The sequence below is a fragment of the Amblyomma americanum genome, chromosome 5 (assembly GCF_052857255.1).
Source record: "Amblyomma americanum isolate KBUSLIRL-KWMA chromosome 5, ASM5285725v1, whole genome shotgun sequence".
NCBI classification, from domain to species: Eukaryota; Metazoa; Arthropoda; class Arachnida; order Ixodida; family Ixodidae; genus Amblyomma; species Amblyomma americanum.
This window is the reverse complement of record NC_135501.1, coordinates 182,509,054-182,528,180: the sequence shown is the minus strand read 5'-3', so window position 1 is coordinate 182,528,180 and position 19,127 is coordinate 182,509,054. Positions and strand designations below refer to the sequence as shown.

At 45.5% G+C, this 19,127-nt stretch overlaps 1 protein-coding gene across 3 annotated transcripts in view; it reads right to left on the bottom strand.

Annotated features, from left to right (window-relative positions):
- Window positions 1-2,492: 2,492 nt before the first annotated feature.
- Window positions 2,493-19,127, bottom strand: part of LOC144133119 (kelch domain-containing protein 3-like) — a 66,080-nt gene continuing 49,445 nt past the window's right edge. Inside the window, exons 5-10 of one of the 3 annotated variants that reach the window (XM_077665980.1) lie at window positions 18,498-18,711; window positions 12,999-13,085; window positions 8,922-9,030; window positions 6,164-6,261; window positions 5,400-5,478; window positions 2,493-5,021 (exon numbers count right to left, since the gene is read on the bottom strand). In XM_077665980.1, coding sequence (XP_077522106.1) covers window positions 4,958-5,021; window positions 5,400-5,478; window positions 6,164-6,261; window positions 8,922-9,030; window positions 12,999-13,085; window positions 18,498-18,711 — 651 coding nt within the window. In that variant the 3' untranslated portion in view covers window positions 2,493-4,957. The remainder of the gene's footprint in view (window positions 5,022-5,399; window positions 5,479-6,163; window positions 6,262-8,921; window positions 9,031-12,998; window positions 13,086-18,497; window positions 18,712-19,127) is intronic. The other 2 variants (XM_077665978.1, XM_077665979.1) reach the window with 2 other exon arrangements.

Genomic DNA, 19,127 nt, shown 5'->3' with positions numbered 1-19,127 from the left:
TCCATCTATACAACTCCTGCGCACTCCCTGGGCAATACATTTCGAAACAACAGTCTCGAAGCCTTACGATCTCTGTTGCTACTCCCGAGAAACAAGAGGACTTCCTCTGCTAACTCCGTCATTCTGTCACATCAAGATTTCAGACAGTACACTAAACCCAGTCATGCCTTCCACATGAAGAGGGCCTAACACATGACTTCGTAACCTGGTAAAACTGCTAACTACAGCATCAAAAAACTGAAGTGAGCTCAGTGTATTTTATGTACAGGGATCAAGCAGAAAACAGTCGTTCCTTCGAATGCCTTACTTTTATCACTTCCGCCTCGCCTCGCTTGTAATCTTCGTCTTTTCTTGGTGCAACGCACTCCATAACAGTCTTCCACGACTGCAAAGGGTTTTAAAAAGCACAGCGTGCTCTTCACGGCAGACATTTCCTTTTGCGCACCCGCATCTACACTATGCTTCTTCAGCTGATGGCCTCTGTGACAATCTTCTGGACTTTCGTGAACTTGCCCATGCTCACAAAATTCCCAATTTCCTCTCAATTTCCAGCCAACTATCAAGTGAACTGGTTTTCTTCTCATAAGTTCCTGCTAAAGCCACTGACTGTGCATCAAAGCATGTGCATGACAGTGCTGCAATCCAGAGAGCTGGCTGACCTCAAGCGTACAAACAACAAATATCACTCTTGCCACTGTACTCCCGACTAACTGATAAAGTGATGCAACAGCACACCAAACTGTGTCTAGCTTCAGCGCATGGCATGTTTTAAGGCTAAGTGATGATGCCTCAACTAGGAATAAGCACTTTCCAGTACAGCTGAAGTTTAATTTCTTCCAAGTGTGTGCAGTTGTGTGCGCAAACTGCTTGTGCAGTCATTTTGCATTTCCTCGTTATTCCCCTAGATAACAATCAACCAGCACATTTCTCAACACATGCCGCCGCGGTGGCTGCGTGGTTACGGCGCTCGGCTGCTGGCCTGAAAGACGCAGGTTCGATCCCGGCCGCGGCGGTCGAATTTTGATGGAGGTGAAATCCTAGAGGCCCGTGTACTGTGCGATGTCAGTGCACATTAAAGAACGCCAGGTGGTCGAAATTTCCGGAGACCTTGATGGCGTCCCTCATAGCCTGAGTTGCTTTGGGACGCTAAACCCCCATAAACAATTTCTCAACACATTCCAGACTCCAAAACAAGCAAAGCTGCAGGCGGGGTACCATGCTAACAAATGCAGGGCAGAGAACAAGCAAGAAGACTGGATACACACAAACTTAGTCTTTGTCCCATATCTGTTACAATATCAGAGTTGACTTCCGACCTTTCAAACTCAAAGGGGACCGAAATCTGTGTGAAAAATGAGACGTTCAAATTACAGGGAGCCTAGTCAATGCACTTGACGCTGGCAAGACCAAACCGTCATTACAAATAGAATAGTGAAGTTCAAATATATGAGAGTTGCAAATCTATGTACTTCAACAACTAGCCTGGCTAGCGATTTTTCTGCAGTACCTTTAAGCACACGTACTTTCCACCATGCCCAACCAAAATGCACTGCCTGACAATCTTGGGCACCAAGGAAAGGATAAGTTGAGATGCGTGAAAACGCTGCTAATGGGTTCGCAATCACATCATAACCATCTTGGCAAAAGAGAAAACTGTGTGAAGAAATTTCGGAAGTAGCACAAAAAGAAGAGAACCAGGTCTAAAATGCACGAAAAGTCTGTTGAATAGTGCTGACCATGCACACCAAACAGCTCTTGGGGAAGACAGCACTAAATACAACAGGACTGCTTAAAACATCCTTCGAATCTCATGGCCAACACCGTTTGAATAGGTGCATTAGTCCCTCACTGGAGTTGTGCAAGAAAACTGTGAAGTGTTTGTATTTCAAACCCTACTAAATAGCATGTCAAACTCGAATCAAAGCTTTGAGTCACTTGTATCTGCTTTCTGGTGCAGTGTAGCACAATGCCAAACTCTTCTGCTGCCTGGGGCGTCCTCAATTACCACTCTTGATTTGCATAGCACTAAGCACCTAGCTTAAATACAACCCACAAATTTGGCATGGCAACTCTCTCAGCAGGTATTACTCGGGGTAATACACCAAAATTTAGGTGCTTTTGGAGTGACAGTACCCACTGCATAGCAGTTTAAAAATAATCAACCTTAACATTTTAGTGGATACAAATGTTGGCTCGTTACAACGTGCCCCCAAGAAAAACATTCCCTGCTATGACACATTCGGTGGTCTGCAATGGCTACGCCACATAATGCACTTGCCATTGCTCCCTGCGTGGTTTGTGATGCCAGCTCATATGACCTAATTGCAGCTTGTCTGACTTAGTAAAACCAATGTTCTACACACGGGAGAAGGCACAAAGTTCAGCCTATACCCTTGCTGCCCTGCCCTTGTCACACCATTCATTTTAGAGCTTTACCTCTCCTTAGCTCATTGCCCTGTTTTTATAGCATCAGCATCTGCAAGCCAGGCGCAGCTCTACTGGCAATCTTAGGAGCATGCAAAGTTGCTGCTGCACCAGTAGCACAGGGTAAATTTTGCTGAGCATGCCAGCAGCACTGACTCGCCCAGTAAACCTCGCACCAAGAGGCTGCAGCACGATCACAAGGTAGTCGTTGTTACCTTGAACTAAAGAGAATAGGCAAAACTAAATGTGTTTCTAAAAAATATTTCACGCAAATGCATCACACACTCGCAACTGTTCTGAGGATTCTTTCAACACACAATATTCGGCCTAGCTTAACGAAGTACTCCAGTTCCTATCTTCTTGATGCAACAGATGGCGCCATATATACAGGTACAGTTGCGTACCGAATTAAGTGAAGAAGTGGAAGCAGCGGTGGAAGCAGTTCCCAGCTCAGCCATGACAGCAGGAGTCTCTCAATAGCACAGACACTTGAAACTGGCTAGCATGTGCAAAAGCAACACTGTCTTCTTAGGGACAGACTTGCATCTAGGCCGTACAAACGGTTTACAAGCCACCGCAGTGGCTCAGTGGTTATGGTGCTCGACTGCTGACCCGAAACCCGGCGCGGGTTCGAACCCGACTGCGGTGGTCACATTCTGAAGGGAGGCGAAATGCTAGAGGCCCATGTACTGTGTGATGTCAGTGCACATTACCCGGGTCATCTGAATTTTCCGGAGCCCCCCACCACGGTGTCTCTCATAGCTCAAGTTGCTTTGGGACGTTAAACCCCATAAACCAAACCAAACTATTTACAAGTACCTTTTTACTGTACTCGACTAACGAGGTGCCAGGTCTGGTTCTCCATGGGAAAACTCCGTGCGCCAACTGTATTATAATCCATTACCAACAAGTCATCCCCCTAGTCCAGCCCTCGAAAAATCAGCCCCGAAACAATTCAAGGAATTCAGAACAATGAAAGGCTATCTTCTTGGGGCAAAGTTTACTAAATGCCTCACTCTCAGGTTTGAACACAATGCCACCTAGTCCGTTCAAGCAGGCCAGACCAAAATACTGAGCAATAACCACTCAAACACGCCCAGCATATCCACACACTAGCATTCTGCAGCTTTGTGGCAACGAGGCAAACAAATGTTTTGCTATGTAAATCCACAACGAATTAATGCCAGGCATGCCAATTTCGTCCAGTGGTTTTAGTATTCCCTCATGCACGCATATACAGCTGCTGTCTCCTTCAACAACCAGATGCAAGCGTCAACCAGCCACTGGCCAACTGCACATCGCTAAGTGCGACAGTGAAACAGGCAAGATAATGACAGGACAACTATCATCCGAAAGGCGGTATTCTCACAGCACTCTTGGGTGCAACTTAAGTACTAATGTGTGATGCCATTCGTAGCCAAACGCTGTGATAACGGCTGAGACGAGCAGTGCCACAAGTGACCAAGACGCAATGTAACCGGTCACTCAATCTTTCCAAGCCCAGGACCAGCGTTACTGGTTTCTCTTTTTGTCAACCTGCACGCAGTCAGCACTGAAAGCTGGCAGGCAGATTAAATGACCGTGAGCACATCAAAACATGCTTATAGATGACAGATTGTGCGGATATACCTTATCCTGCCCCTCCTACCATTCCATTCCACCCCAAAGCGCTGTCTGAACAGCGAATAAGCCTACCGACACAGTAAGGTTAAATCAAAGAGCCGCGCGGGTGATGTCATGGGCAGAAGCCACAGCCTACTGTTCTCTGCTCCTTCAAGAAACTTCACAAATTTCAAGGACACTCGCAATGCTCTTTTGGCGTCAACAGAAGAAATAAAAGAACCTTTCGCGCAAACACAGGCGCAGAATGGGATTCCTGACAAAAACAAGGGAAAAAAAACAAGTCGTAGCATCTTGCCTCGGAAAATGCAGAAAGTAAAAAGCATGCCGAAGCAAACTCTACCCTTGAGCTTCAATACCTCCAAGAGAGGGAAAAGGAAAAATGAACAGCTTATGTACAGAAGACCAAGACTAAAGTTTTGTTTTTATAGTGGCTCTTTTTCAACCAAGTCTTCAACAACAACAACAAAAAATCTACACAGTTCCTGGTACCAGAATAAGACATGCGAAGAAAGCAGCACACAAATTCCCATGGAATTTCTCCGCGGAAAGCAACCGAGCCTCATTGGGCCGAGAGACAACAATCGCCAGCAATCGCTGCTTTCACAACCAAACTCGGAAAAACAACAACGCCGCCTTTTTTTTTTTTTTTCTGGCACCAGGAGGCTGCGTCTATGTGTGTTCTATTCCTCCCCCTTGAGATCCCCGCGAAAAACTACATGCTCCGACCGCAGCCTTGACTCTCGACAAGCATCTTCTCGGGAAGGCAGAACCCACAGTCCTCTCTCATCTCAAGCTTTGCCCGATGAGGAGGGCCTGACGAATGCCATCATCGCTGCTATATGTACACTGTGCCACCGTCCTCGCTGTTGGCTGCGTCGGTGGAAAGCCTTTGCTCGGGGTGAGGTGGCATTCAGCCAGTCATCTGTGACGGGCGCGATATGCTGTTGTTCGTTGTCATGGCACTGATCTCCCATCTGCAGAAAACGACAAAGAGCCGCCTGAGCCAAACAGTGAGCCGCAGAGTGAGCCACAGAGTGAGCCACAGAGTGAGCCACAGAGTGAGCCACAGAGCCAAAAATAATTACCCACAAAAAAAAAGGCACCATACTCTACCCATGTTTCTGGGAAGTGCAAATTTACAATTTACACTTTTTTACTGGAGACTGACTGGCCATCACGACAAGAAACATTCACTGGTCCTGCTTGGCCGACATGGCCACAGCAGATAGTACATACTATAAGGCGACACTGAGAACAAAGGGGATATATACACTAGCACAAGCCCCACACCTGTGGCGTCCTGTTACCATTATCATGCAGTGGCCAACTTCAGTCACAAAGCATCCGCTCACCTGATGTCCTGCGGTAAATGGCTGATGTCCATGCGTGAATCTATGACAGCCAGGAGGCACAGGGTCTTCAATGTAGGCGCTGAAGCAAAGACAAGAAGGTGAGGGACACTGCTCAAGTGGCTATAAATAGCCACGCATCAAGTGGACATACAAATTGAATTCGCATGCAGTAAACGTGTTCCAGAAGTTACAAGTTCCAGAAGTTGTGCTCGAAAGCCCTGTAACACTGCCACATTTTGAGAAGGTAGAGAGCAGGGTCTTCCTCTGCAACTAGACCCAGTCATGTGAAGGTTTACGAGAAGCCTACAACTGGAGCAGCATGCCCACTGTGAAAATCACCGAGTGACCAGAAAAAGCCTCCAAACACTGTATCTGTCAATATGTTCAACCATTCTTTTCAGGTAGAACTGAACTGCCAAAAATTTTCTGTTCAGAGAAGCTCCCCAAAGTGCCACTTTTCTCCAAGAATAGCTTTCATCTGTTTGCTCAGTACACTGACGGACATTCACTGTCAATAGGCGTCAGTGCACTCTTGACAGCTGTATGTGAACTCTTGGCCCTGTGCATGTGCACTTGGCAGCTGCCAGTGCACTCTTGACAGTCGTGCATGCACTATCAGCACCAGTCAGAGCACTCTTAACAGCTGTACACGTTGTTGGCAGCTATGCATGCACCCTCGACAGCCGCTTGCACACTGTGCATTTGTGAGCCCTTGCTTCTCCGACACTACAAGAAACTCAACCAGGCGGGTTCTTCAACCTTACCAAAGTCAAGGACGTGCAGATCAGAGTGATCCATGAGCGTCACATCATTGGGATCGAACTCATCCATTCGCTGACGGACCACTTGGTTGGGCGTGGGGCTGCACAACGCAAGCGGAGAAGTGCAAGGCAAAATTTTCAGTGACTACTAATGACTACTATGTGACTAGGTGACAGTGACTACTAAGCATTCACACAGAGGCTCGGTGGCTAACGTGCCTTGCTGCTCAGTACAAGTTTATGGGCTTGATCAACACACAGCTGTAGCACCCAGGTATCAAGCATGCACTCATGTACCAAGATCTCAGTGCATGTAATACAGCACCAGAGTGCTTGAAATCAATCCAAACCAGACCGCTGCAATATCCCTCATAAACAGGCTGAGGCAATGGCCCAACGATACACGTTATTTCTTTAAGCTTGTTCACATCCTCTCTTTTACACTCTGCTTTTTTGCACTGCAGCTGTCTAACTCGTGCAATTTCACCCAAGCGATATGCAACTCGTGGGAACTCTTCCTGCTCCATCCCCTTCAGTTTACTTCTCCGCGATGCATCGTCCCTATAGTTAACTAGCAAAGGAGGGCACCTGTGTTGCAGCAACACTAGGGCCACAGACGGCGTGATTACTGCAGAGGCTGGAGACACCTCTCACTGTCTTTGGCTTGGGAACTTGTGTGTGGATGTTTTGGTGCAGCGCTCAACTCTCCACTAGTGAAGCTAAGCCTTGTGGGAACTTTTTCCCGCGAGCTCATCCCAATCTGCCTCAGAGGTTCTCCCCTACCCAGAGGGGCGAACATTTGCTTGTAACCTTACTGGTGAGTCGAACAACCTCGATTCCTAAGCATATTTTGTTGCCAGCTGGCGTTATTGTTGTAGCAACAAATACCTTCCTATGTCAGCCAGCGTTGTTCCCTTGTTCCCTCAGAGCTAGGCCCACGTAAAAATGGCCACAAGCACTATGGGGAGAAAACCACTCCTCCATTCAGTTCCTGATTCATCGCTTGTCGTTTTGGCTGGCAGAGCACCAGTTCGTGAACAAGGTCCAAGCACAACTTGCAAGTCATTGAGTGTTCAATGAAGGTCTGGCACGGTTGCCAAAAGGTGAAAGAGTAGTCAGGGTCCATATTTTCATGTTTTAGCAGCCCACATTTTATGGGACACGATGAGAGCACGCTGATAAGCTTGCCAAACTTTCGACTGCGGTGTCCACTGAGAATTTCAACTACGACCTGTACACCTTCTCTCATGCTCTTTCCTAGCACTTTCCTCACTTTCTCGGCACCACGGTTCACTTACCTTGCAAGAAGTTAGAGCATGATGATGATTATGATGGCACAAGGGCAGCTTAACCACAGACAGGCATGGCTAATGTACAACTGACATCGCCTAATGTCAGTAGCTCAATCAGCCAACTTTGTGGTACCGTATTTACGCGCATAATTTGCGCCCTTGCATAATTTGCGCACCCTTAACTTATCACCCGGGTTTACAAAAAAAACAATTTTTACTCGCATATTTTACGCACCGCGCTGCGCTAGACCACCATCATGCACATGGGCTCTACTATGGCTCTACCTAGTAGCATTCGGCTATTCCGCAAGTTTGTTCGGAAGGCTTTTTGAATCTTTTGGACACTGGGCGTTCATGGTGGTGTCTGGGGCCGCTGCTACAATCGTGGTGGCACCAGCGGCATCGCCACTCAGAACGGCCAGCAGCGCTTCCGGGGAGAATCGGCAGCTGATAGAAGAGCCAACATCGCTGTTTATTTGGCTGATGCATGTGACTCGACTGCCGGCTACGCTTTTCTTGGTGGCTCTGACGGCTTGTGTTTGGTTGTTCGGTTGTGTCTTGTGATGGGATATCGCAACTATACAGCAAGTTTCAAACTGCTTGTCAGTGCCTTATCACAGCGCGGAGCGGCGAAGCCAGCGAGAATAACCCCGTGCGCACAAGTTTGCCCATAGACGACAATTGTTGTGTCGGAAAACTTGTGCGCACGTGGCTATTCTCGCTGGCTTCTTAGCTCCGCGCCGTGATAAGGTGCTGACAAGCAGTTTGGTCGACGCTCACGCAGTACTGTTAAAGAATTGTGTGGTGTGATAATTGATTTATTGATCCGCGTTTGCTTTCCCGGATGAAGCTGCGAAAGCAAACTTACGGAATCCGGAACTACCGATCGCTGTGCCGCAAGCGATGACGCTGTTTTAGCGTCTTATTAGGTTCGTGCATGCACCTTCATGCCATCCCGCAGAGGGAGGGGGGGGGGGTGCAGAGGCTAGTGTAGGGTGCGGGTCCGGGTGCTGACATATACGCGGAAATATACACTATACCTATATTGCGCGTTATGACCTTTGTGGAGTTTTATAAGTCGCACTCGCGAAATCCCCGCGTAATTTGCGCACCCCCTTCTTAGAGCCCTAATTTCTGGATAAAAAGTGCGCAAATTATGCGCGTAAATACGGTATTCTATAATCTCTGTGCCTCTACAGCTCCACTGCGCCATGTAAGTAGTCAACAATCTCAGCTTTGCAAATGTGAATCAACATTCAGAGATAGATTAATCAAATTCCACAACATGTTCTATAAAGCAGCAAAGAGGCCTGCTAGAAGTTCAATAAGAAAGTCAGTGCTCGTCATGCCAGTAACACTACATGGCAACAGTCATATTGCTTTTAAGGGCAGTAGTACATGAAAAAGAAATCGTGGTACACGAAAACTTTTCTCTCTGTCTCCAAGCAAAAACTGTGCCGGGACACTACCTTGTGCCACCAAAGAGGAAGAGCCGGTCGCCAACCATGCAACAGCATTGGCGCCTCCTGGCACACGGGCCCTCTCGCTGAATCTTCACCTGACTCCAGCAAGAATTTTCTGCACAGAGGAGAGAGTGCATAATCCCTAAAGAAGAGCCACACTGTGGAGTTCACAGCACAATGTGGGCACAAATGCACTATGCAGACTTTGGAGCTGGTGTAACCAAAACTCTACTGACCAGTGACGAGATGACAGCAGCCATGACCTCCCACAGACTCCTGCCATAGCAGCAGTTAGTCAATACATGTCAAACTCAATTTTTCTCACTACAATCGCAGCAGCTTTAATGTGCAGAGCACTGTTAACCTCCAAGCAAACACTGCCTTACATGCCCTGAAACTATTTAAGTGCTATGTCCCACAACGCTGGTCTTAACGTTGGTCTGCAAGAATTTTGCTCCTCGTACCTTTCCACTTTCTCTTCCTGTACCGTCAATGAAAACTGGACCTTATTTAAAGAAAAGTTGCTGTCATTAATGGTTGCTCACGTACCACAAACTTCATTTCGGGTAAACATTTCTAAGCCATGGTATCATAGGTCACTTCGCACAATTAAGAATAAAAAGAAGCGCTTATTTAAAGCAATGAAAAAATCTGGATCTCCCTCTCTGAAACTGCAACAGAAAGACTGCGAAAAACAATACTGCCGTGCCGTTCGTAAAGCGAGACATAAATTTTATTCTCATGATCTTCAATCCCTTATGCGCAACAACCCTAAAAAATTCTGGCGTACAATATCCCCAACTAACACTCATACCCAAATCGCTCTACAGGACAATACCGGAAATTTCATTACTGACGAAGAAAGTGCGACTATCTTTAACAATTATTTTACTTCAGTGTTCACCCATGAAGATCTTTCTAACATTCCTGCCACCGCCGAAGTCGACTACAGATATATGACCCCCATCGAATTAACTGTTGAAGGCATCGCGTCACTTATCAAAAACCTTAAAATGTCCACTAGCTCTGGTGTTGACGGAATCAACGCCAAAATTCTTAAACTCACTATAAACTCGAGCAGCTTAATCTTGTATCACATTTTTCAGCAGTCTTTATCTACAGGTGAACTTCCGTTTGTTTGGAAAATAGGCAAAGTCATCCCCGTGTTCAAATCCGGAGACAGAGGTAGCATCAGTAACTACCGACCTATATCTTTAACCAGTATTGCATGTAAGCTCCTAGAACATATCATTGCTTCAAATGTTGCGCAGCACCTTGAACAAAACCGCTTTTTTTACCCTCATCAGCACGGTTTTAGAAAAGGACTGTCATGCGATACTCAACTCATGGAATTTACGCACGAAGTTCTGACTAACATGAATGACAACCAACAGACTGATTGCATTTTCATCGACTTTTCTAAGGCTTTTGATCGGGTAGCACATTGTCGTTTAATTGCCAAATTCTCTGCTTTAAATATCGACTCATTAACGCTATCATGGATAAGAAATTTCCTCTCATTTCGCAAACAATTTACCAGTATAAATAATTGTTCATCCTCTCTCTCTGAAGTATCGTCCGGTGTTCCCCAGGGCAGTGTCCTGGGCCCGTTACTATTTTTAATATATATTAACGATCTGCCTACCGACATTACCTCTAACATCCGTTTGTTTGCTGACGACTGTGTTGTTTACCGCAGAATTTCTAATCAAACCGATCATATCGCTTTACAGAAAGATCTAGACCATATAACAAACTGGTGTTCCATGTGGCTAATGCCGGTCAACACTGATAAGTGTAAATTAATGACTTTCAGCCGTAAACTTTCAAACTCTTCTTTCACCTACCCGCTCAGCAGTAATCATGTGACAACAGCGTCCTCATATAAATATCTCGGCATTCACCTAAATCGAAACCTTTCCTGGTCGACACACATTAATAAAATTACAGCTAAGGCTTCACGAACCCTTGGATACTTAAAGCGTAATCTTCATGGTGCACCATCTGACACTCGAAAACTAGCCTACCAGACGTTTGTCCGCCCACAACTAGAATTTGCATCACCCATCTGGTCACCTCACCAAGCGTATCTAACACGTAATCTCGAATCTATACAGAACCGTGCTGCACGCTTCATCGCTCGTGATTATAACCGGCATTCCAGCGTCACTAAGATCAAGTTATCGCTATCACTTGAGTCTTTAGAATCACGTCGTACCGTAGCCCTTCTTTGCTTATTACATAAAATGATTTTCAGTCTTCACAGTCACATTACCTTTGTCACGGCCATGTCGCACATCTCATCGCCTCCATAATCATAGCAGTTTTACGCGTATTTTTGGTCATACAAAAGCATTCAACATGTCTGCTCTCCCACGTGCCATAAACTATTGGAACAGCCTTCCTGACGATGCTACTAATACCAGAAATCCTGCTACATTTCGTGATAAAATAACCGCAATCTTCGCCTAGTCGTCTCAGTTCTGTGTATTCTTGCGAAAAATGTTTTATTGCTGCTTAGCGTGAACTAACTTGTGCACTTTTTAGCCTCTCTGTCAAATCGTGTTCCATTTCCATGTTGCCACATTTTGAAACACGTAATTATTGTGTGTTGTATTACTTTATTTGCATTCTTCTGAGTGCCTCTTGCTAACTATTGTATAAAGTTTTACTTCTGTCCTTATTTTCTGTCCTTATTTTGTGTTTTTTTTTTGCGCTGTTCTCTAACTTCTATGTACTGCCCCACTCACACAATGCTCCAATATAAAGGAGCCTGTGAGTAACTTGAATAAATAAATAAAATGACTAGTTTGGATTACTCTGTTACACTTCTACAATGGTAACGTGCTGACGCAACAGTGCCTTGCCACTTGCTTTTTTTTTCCATCCTCCTCCCTCTAACCATATGATGACTCGTGTAATTTCTCATTTGTCATGAACATTTCTCCTGGGCCAATGAGTGTCATTAACAAGCTTCTAGTGCCCATGTTACCGCAGTGTGTTCTGCAGCAGTGGAACAAAAAGAACATCAGTCGTCCCACACAGAAAAAAGTGTCAGTGCCCAGAGGGAAAGGAGCAGGCAACAATGAATTCCTACTGAATCCGGTTGTCCTCAGTTTCTTTTGCACAAATTTCTAGCCTCACAGGGCACTGAAAGGGCCGTGCAAAGACCAGAACGCATTTCCAGCAACATTAATTTCGTAAATCCATGTCCATAGTTCTAATGCAAAGGATCGCCTTCGAATGAAGCGGCGCCCTGAATTTAAAACTGTGAGCCATAAAACGGTCAACAGTCCACACAGGATCAGTTCCTTTACAGCAACTACAATAAACAGTGAGGTCCTAATCAGAGCAGTTTTAACGATTCAAAAGAGCAGCTTTAATGATTCAAAAAACCAAGGCAGCTGAATGACTGGTAACCACTGCTGTAGTCCAGCTACAGGCTCACCTCCTAGCCTGCATCTGAACTTAGCGTGTAGCATTCACAGCTGGAATCATCATCAGATCTTTCCCATGTGGTGGCCATCAAGCAAGTGCTGATGAAAAAAAGCCAAAGACTTCTACAGGTGCACACAGCCAACTCAGTTCTTTTTATCAGAACAGCTGAGTTGCATTGATTAAGTTTAAACCGCCAGCAGTGCCCAGTAGTTCAGCTGTCTGCCAACAGGGGACGACACAATTTGTGAACTCCTAACTTCAACCGAGGTTATGCGTCTTCTTTTTTTGCTTTTTTCGAGAACATCATTGGAACAAGGGGCATTAGCTTACCGTATAGTTTCAAGGCAGAGGCGATCACCTCAAAAATTGGCGGTGGTTTAGCTCTGGTTAAACCTGGAGTGACGCAATAGCTACAGCTGGCTGAGTGGAACTTGGTCACGTGACCAACCACGTGACGAACCACGTGATCAGCCACGGAACCGCGCCGCCGGCAGCTGCTCCGCACCACGTGACCAACCACGTGACACCCTGTAGCTGCGCGCCACCCTGTGGCTGCGCCGCCACGCTGAAGGCTCGAAATGCTACCGTAATGTAGCTATTGCTACAAAACCACAATTACTGAGGGGTCCCGTCCGCTCCACTCACCGGGATCATACTTGTGCATGTCTCCAAAATGGGTCAGAAGGAGCCCATTGTAGCCGCCGAAGATGTACAGCTCTCCATTGTACACGACTGCAGGCAAAAGAAAAGCATGTTTCAAAAGCTAGAAATACACACAAAAGCCAGCAATTCAAGATGAGGACAATAAAGGCTAAAGAAAAGGGAAATAAAGGAAGAACCCTATTTGTCAATAAAGGCAGCTGTGAAGAGAAGACAGTGCCATTCAACAACACAGAAGGCATTACCGTGTCTACACTCTGCCTCACTACATCCTCCGTGCAACGCTATGGAAGCTCTGTGCGCACAAAGGAGTGTCCGCCTTTGTTGCACATACACATGCACAAAGACCTTTGCTGTCTATGCATGACCCTTGCAATGCCTACATCAACCTATACAGGCACAAGTGCACAATGTGCATAAAGTTGAGCCTGCACATGCTGGCATGATTAGCACCCACTGTATTAGCTCCAAGATTGGTCACCTAGCAGCCTGCATCGAAGTAGGATGTTTATCTGCAATTGCTGCTTCCTTTGTTAAGTTGCTGCAGCCCAACAAAACATCAACAAAGGAACTTAATTTTTAAATTAAATTGTAAAGTTCACCCAAAGAAACTACGCGCATGAGATATATTGATCACTGCGTGCCTTACAGGAAGCACACATTACTGAAGGCGACCTTTGAATACCCACTTCAGATTTCACGCCTGGATTTGTAGTGTGCTGCATACAACGTGTGTTTTAGAGCCAGTCAGGTAGCATGTTTAAGAACAGGCTGCACAGAAGGCATCAGAAGGTCAGATCCCAGGACGTGTCTTAAGGTACTCTTAAAGGTGAATTACGGAGTTCACATTCAGGTAGATATATGACCGATTTCAATGTAAATTTTGAAGAAGGTTCTAAATCAGAAATCACGACCATGTTTGAGACTGACTTTCAGTGTGGACTGAGGCTGAGTTAGTTATAAGGTTGATCCTGAAGCAGACTTCTACAGTCACTGTAAAAGCAGATTCCCAATTTCAGAGCACATGTCGAAGCAACGTTTACACTGTGCTTCAAGCGAACATTTGAGATGCCTTTGCAAAAGGTTCCAGAATAATTTTTGAAGTAAGTTTGCGATTTTCATGAGGCTTTTGTAAATATTTCAGAACAAGTCCAGGAATAGGTTTTCAGAGTAAATTTCAGGGTGGGCTTTGCAGTAGGCACTGTAACAGGTTTCAATACGGGCTTCACAGTGTGTTTTAGAACATGTTCCAAACAAGATGTTGAGAGTGAGGTATAGCTTGAATTCAAACTCATTGATATCGGTTAAAAACCTGTGTTTTAAATAAACTTAGCAGCAGCTTTTGGAGTAAGTTAAAAGGCAGATTTCAAGGCTGCCTACAGAGAGGGCTATGCAGCTAATTTTGGAATCCTTATTTTATGCAGGCTCATACTCTGGCGAGAAAAGGGACAAGCTTGTAAAGGGACAAGCTTGTTTGCAGCGTGTCTCCTCTCTCCCAACTGATTCAACGGGGCTACAGTTTCCTAGCTTCCACAGCCCTGCACGGAACTGTTTGAGGACAGAGCACACGGCATATTTACTGTACCTGGTGCAGTGCAGCGCGTGACCTCCGTCTGTCCTGCTTACAGCAGCACGGCACTATTTCTTTCCTACGCGCACACTGCCTCCGTCACCTGTGTCAGGGAGACCAGAATTTGCCGCTGCGCTCATCGACCGACCAACCGAGCGGGTGCAGGTGCATTTTCAAGAGCGAGTCATCTAAAACCACCCCAAGCCTCTATAGCAGCGGTGAACTGTGAAAGGCTCTCTGGCTTGCCTTGGTACGATGTTTATGTTTCAGACAAGGGCACAAAACAGGTATTCCAAATATGTCAAGATTAACACAGCTACTGAGCTACTGAGTCATGGGGCCTCTCATATTTCCTCCTTTTTTTTTTATTAAAAGTTTTCTTCTTCTTTACAACTAAACAAGAAACGAGGAAAGCTTCTTTAAATGCACCGAACAAGCTCACCGTACCACTTCTATTTAATGAACAAGAGTGGCTCAATCTGAAGAAGAATGTCATCAGCTAAAGCAGCCCTGGTGCTATGTTTCTGATGGGCCTCAAGCATCAGATGACATGATGCTGAGAACACGGCATTTTGAGTATGCATGCCAGCAAATTACCATTAGCATTAAGACAAAATAAGGGGTCAGGCCTCAAGTAAACAAACAATGCCATGCAATACATCTGCATGCAACAAGCACAAAGGTTGTAATGGAGCCAGCATGGTATTGGCCGCAGTGAGACCATAATACTCAGAGTTATTTCAAAGGACAACTACAGGGTTTTTTTTTTTTAATTTTGAGTTATTACTGCATAGCACTGCTTCAAGTCCTCTGTTTCCAGCACAAGAAACTGTTTATAAAGATACCAAGTAGAACTATTTTAAAACAGTAAAAACAAAAAACTGAAACCGAAACTCTGTTCATGGCCAGCCGTGATGCTCTGGTTGGCGCAACGCCGATGTCACAGACATTAATGAAAAAACACTTTCGTGCATGCTGAATAGCTGAAATAATCACTGCAAATAATGACTCCGTTCATGAAATGCCTAGGACTTAGTACAAGACTCCAAATTTGTTCTGCATGTGCAAGCCAGGCAATAACATACGACTGATGTTTGTGACATGGCAATCACCTCAACTGAGGCCACAGAAATGCCAAACTTCAAGACCTATTTGAGAAAGGAAAGAGCTGGCCACATGCCTGCCAAACTTGGTGGAAATTATTAGGAAGGGGAAGAAAACACACAGTAAAAGTTTCATCAGAATACTCGAATCTGTAAAGAAAATATAGCGCGTAAATTATATGAGTAAATATGGCATGTCTAAGCCATGGCCTCCAACATCTGGCATCAAGGCAGGGTTTCCGAAACCTGCCTAAGCCCTGCTAAGCTACCCAGGCTTGGAGGTAACATATGAGCATTATGAATGCTGCCACATAAATGGACCATGTCACAGCGCTGAACCGCCCATCCCAGACAGACCAATTGTAGCAGCATGCTTTGTGACATCAGAATGGACCCTGTTTTTGAAATAAATACCATGGCGTGCCTTATTCGAACTTTGTACCAACTATTAAAAATGTATTTGAAATCTCGAGGACACATTCAATTTTGAATAATTCAGAACATGCACTACTTCATTCATTCGATGAATCAAATAGGAGGCTATTTAGATTACTGTATTTAAAATTTTGAATATTTGCACATCCCTAATTACACTCAATAATTAAGGCATTCAGAATTTGAAATTTTTCCTGCTTTGACATCACACGCACATAAAATATGCTGAGTCAGCCTGACTCAATGTTTCCCTCGGTGCCCCTTTAAACTGTCAGCACCATACTGTGGTATACCAAGGCCAAGGCTGCTTCACCCATCAGGCAAGTCTGTCCAGCCAAAAGCTTTCAAGACACAAAACCACATGCACACAACATTCAACATGGCCCCACGCATGGTAATAATGCCCAGCGATTCCACCTGTACGACCAGGTTTAGCATTCAGCACGCTACTGGCCTCAAAATTTTGAGGGCAAAACCACTGACAAAGAGGGCAAGAAAATTAATGTCGATCTAACTCAATATTGAACACTGACTATACGACTGCGATATTTGAAGTTACAGAATTTTCACACAAGCCTAGTATTTACTAGAGTTACTGCACAAGTACCTAAATTTGTGCACTTGTTTTCCCTGTGCCACTCGTGCCTCTACTGGCTAAACGTGGTCACATGGTTGAGAAGCATCCACACTTTTGTGAAGAAGCCAACTCCTTTGCATCATTTAGCATTAGACCGCTGCCGACAGTATAAACGCAGACCTACTGTTCTCTTGCTTTTCAGCATTTTACTTTGTCCGAGAGCACATGTTCACTGAAAATGATGTTTTCTTATCAATAACACGAAATTTTATCACAAGTGTTTGCCAATTGTTATTAAAAAAACACTTGTGATTTGTGGTATTTACAACAGATGGCGCCACCCATCCACCCCATGGCAAGAATTCTGTTCATAACCCATTGAAATAGGCCTCGATGCAGCCAATGCATTACTAGCAAATTGTGGTATTCAATGCCACAGTAATCTGCCAACACGAATTACGCGGACTGAGCCTGCACTCACTCTGACCTCTGCACCAAGTCCACCTCCTACATGCCAGTTTCGGCTTCCCCTCACAATTCGGATGCTTGGGAGAGCAATAAGGTAGACTTGCGCGTAACTCTGGGTACTATACAGTAACTCTAGTGTTTACGAGCCTTGACATCATAAAAATTTGGCCACCGTGAACGGGGCTGAGCACTTGGCCCTGGGTTTAGCAGCTGAATGCTATGGCCACAGAGTCACCGTGAATGGTACTTAAAACAATTTGCATGTGCATACTTTGCAACCATGGACGGGAGCATTACTAAGTGTGGAGCATTTCAATGAGCAGGTCGGGTGGTATGGCAACAACAGTTTTAAATAATTAGATAGCAGCATTATGCAATGTGGTTTAAAAAATAGTTTTTGATTTAAGGCTGGTTCAGAAACGTCATTTCACAAACACTAGCAGCTCTAATTATGTTTCCCAAATACCATGAATCTATTATAGCAACATTCAATCCATAGAAACCCATGTACCATATTTTCAAATATACAGGGAGTGTCTTGACTAGGCTCAAACTGGAACTGAAGCTCCACTAATGAAACACATTCGGACACATGAGCCGAGTGAACCTTTTACTATCACACTTTTGCTATGACAATATGCCAAAAAATGGCAAGCAAACATGCCGACTGTCACAATGCCAACACACATAATAGGTGCAGTCAGCAGAAATATAAATGTCATTGGAAGATTTTTCAACCCACTATCCCATCTGTCAGCGACCACAATGGAAAGAAAACATGCACTATGATCTCTTCCCAAACGTCTCCACACAACTATGGAGGAAAGTAAGGTGGAAAGTTGGGCGAGCAGAGACAGATTCACGATGAAGGTAGTGCCAAACACGACAACAAAATGAAGAAGCAAGACATGACACAGTGGCTCAGTGGTTAGGCCACTCCGCTACTGAGCCAGAGTTCCTGGGTTCGAACCCAACCGCGGCGGCCGCATTTCGGTGGAGGTTAAACGCAAAAGATGCCCATGTGCTGTGTGATGTCAGTGCACATCAGGTGGTCCCCAGGTGGTTGAAATTATTTTGAAGCCCTCCACTACACCGCCTCTTCCTTTCTTCTCTCACTCCTTCCTTTATCCCTTCCCTTACAGCCTGGTTCAGGTGTCCATCGAGATGGGAGACAGATACTGTGCCATTTCCTTTCCTCAAAAACCAATTTTGTTCACTTCTTCTTTGGCACTACCTTCATAATGAAGACAGACACAAGGCATCGGAAGTGTATGAAGTTCAAAGGTCACTACGCTACTGCCTGCACAAGGTGCATCCATGCACGCACTCACAGGCCGAGTGGCTGCGGCGTCCCTCGGGGGCTATGCCATCGACGCGCGGGTGCACCCAGCAGGCAGTGGCCGTGTCCAGGAAGGCCATGCGGTTGCAGTAGACCTCGCTTTGCGAGTGGTACGGCCCTTGGCTGTCCCCCCGGCCGCCCCACACGTACATGCGGCCACCGATGGCCGATGCAGAGTGGAAGTCCCGCCACTGCGGGGGCTGGCCCTGCGCAGCACGGAGCACCACACAGGCGCCAACGTCAGCCTGGTTACACCCAATGTAGGACAAACAGCTTCTCCTGTTGACTGCCTATAAAACTCCACACCTGCACCAGCTCTACCCTCCCTATTCCTGAAATTTTCCTCCCTCACATGTCTCTCTGCCACTCCCAGTTTCATTCACCTTCTCTCGGCCAGTTTCTCTGCCATTTATGTTTTCCTTGTCGCGTTTCTCATTCTAGATTTACTTATTTCTTTGAATGTTGTTCAAACAAGCAATGAATATAATTTATTCATTGCCTAACTCATCACCATTCCATTCCTGCTTAATGTTATTTAAGCTGCCTGAGTGACCTCTTGCTTGCTCCTTTTTTTATTGTTTTGTTTCCTTGTTTGTTGATACAAAAAATTGAAATGAATCAT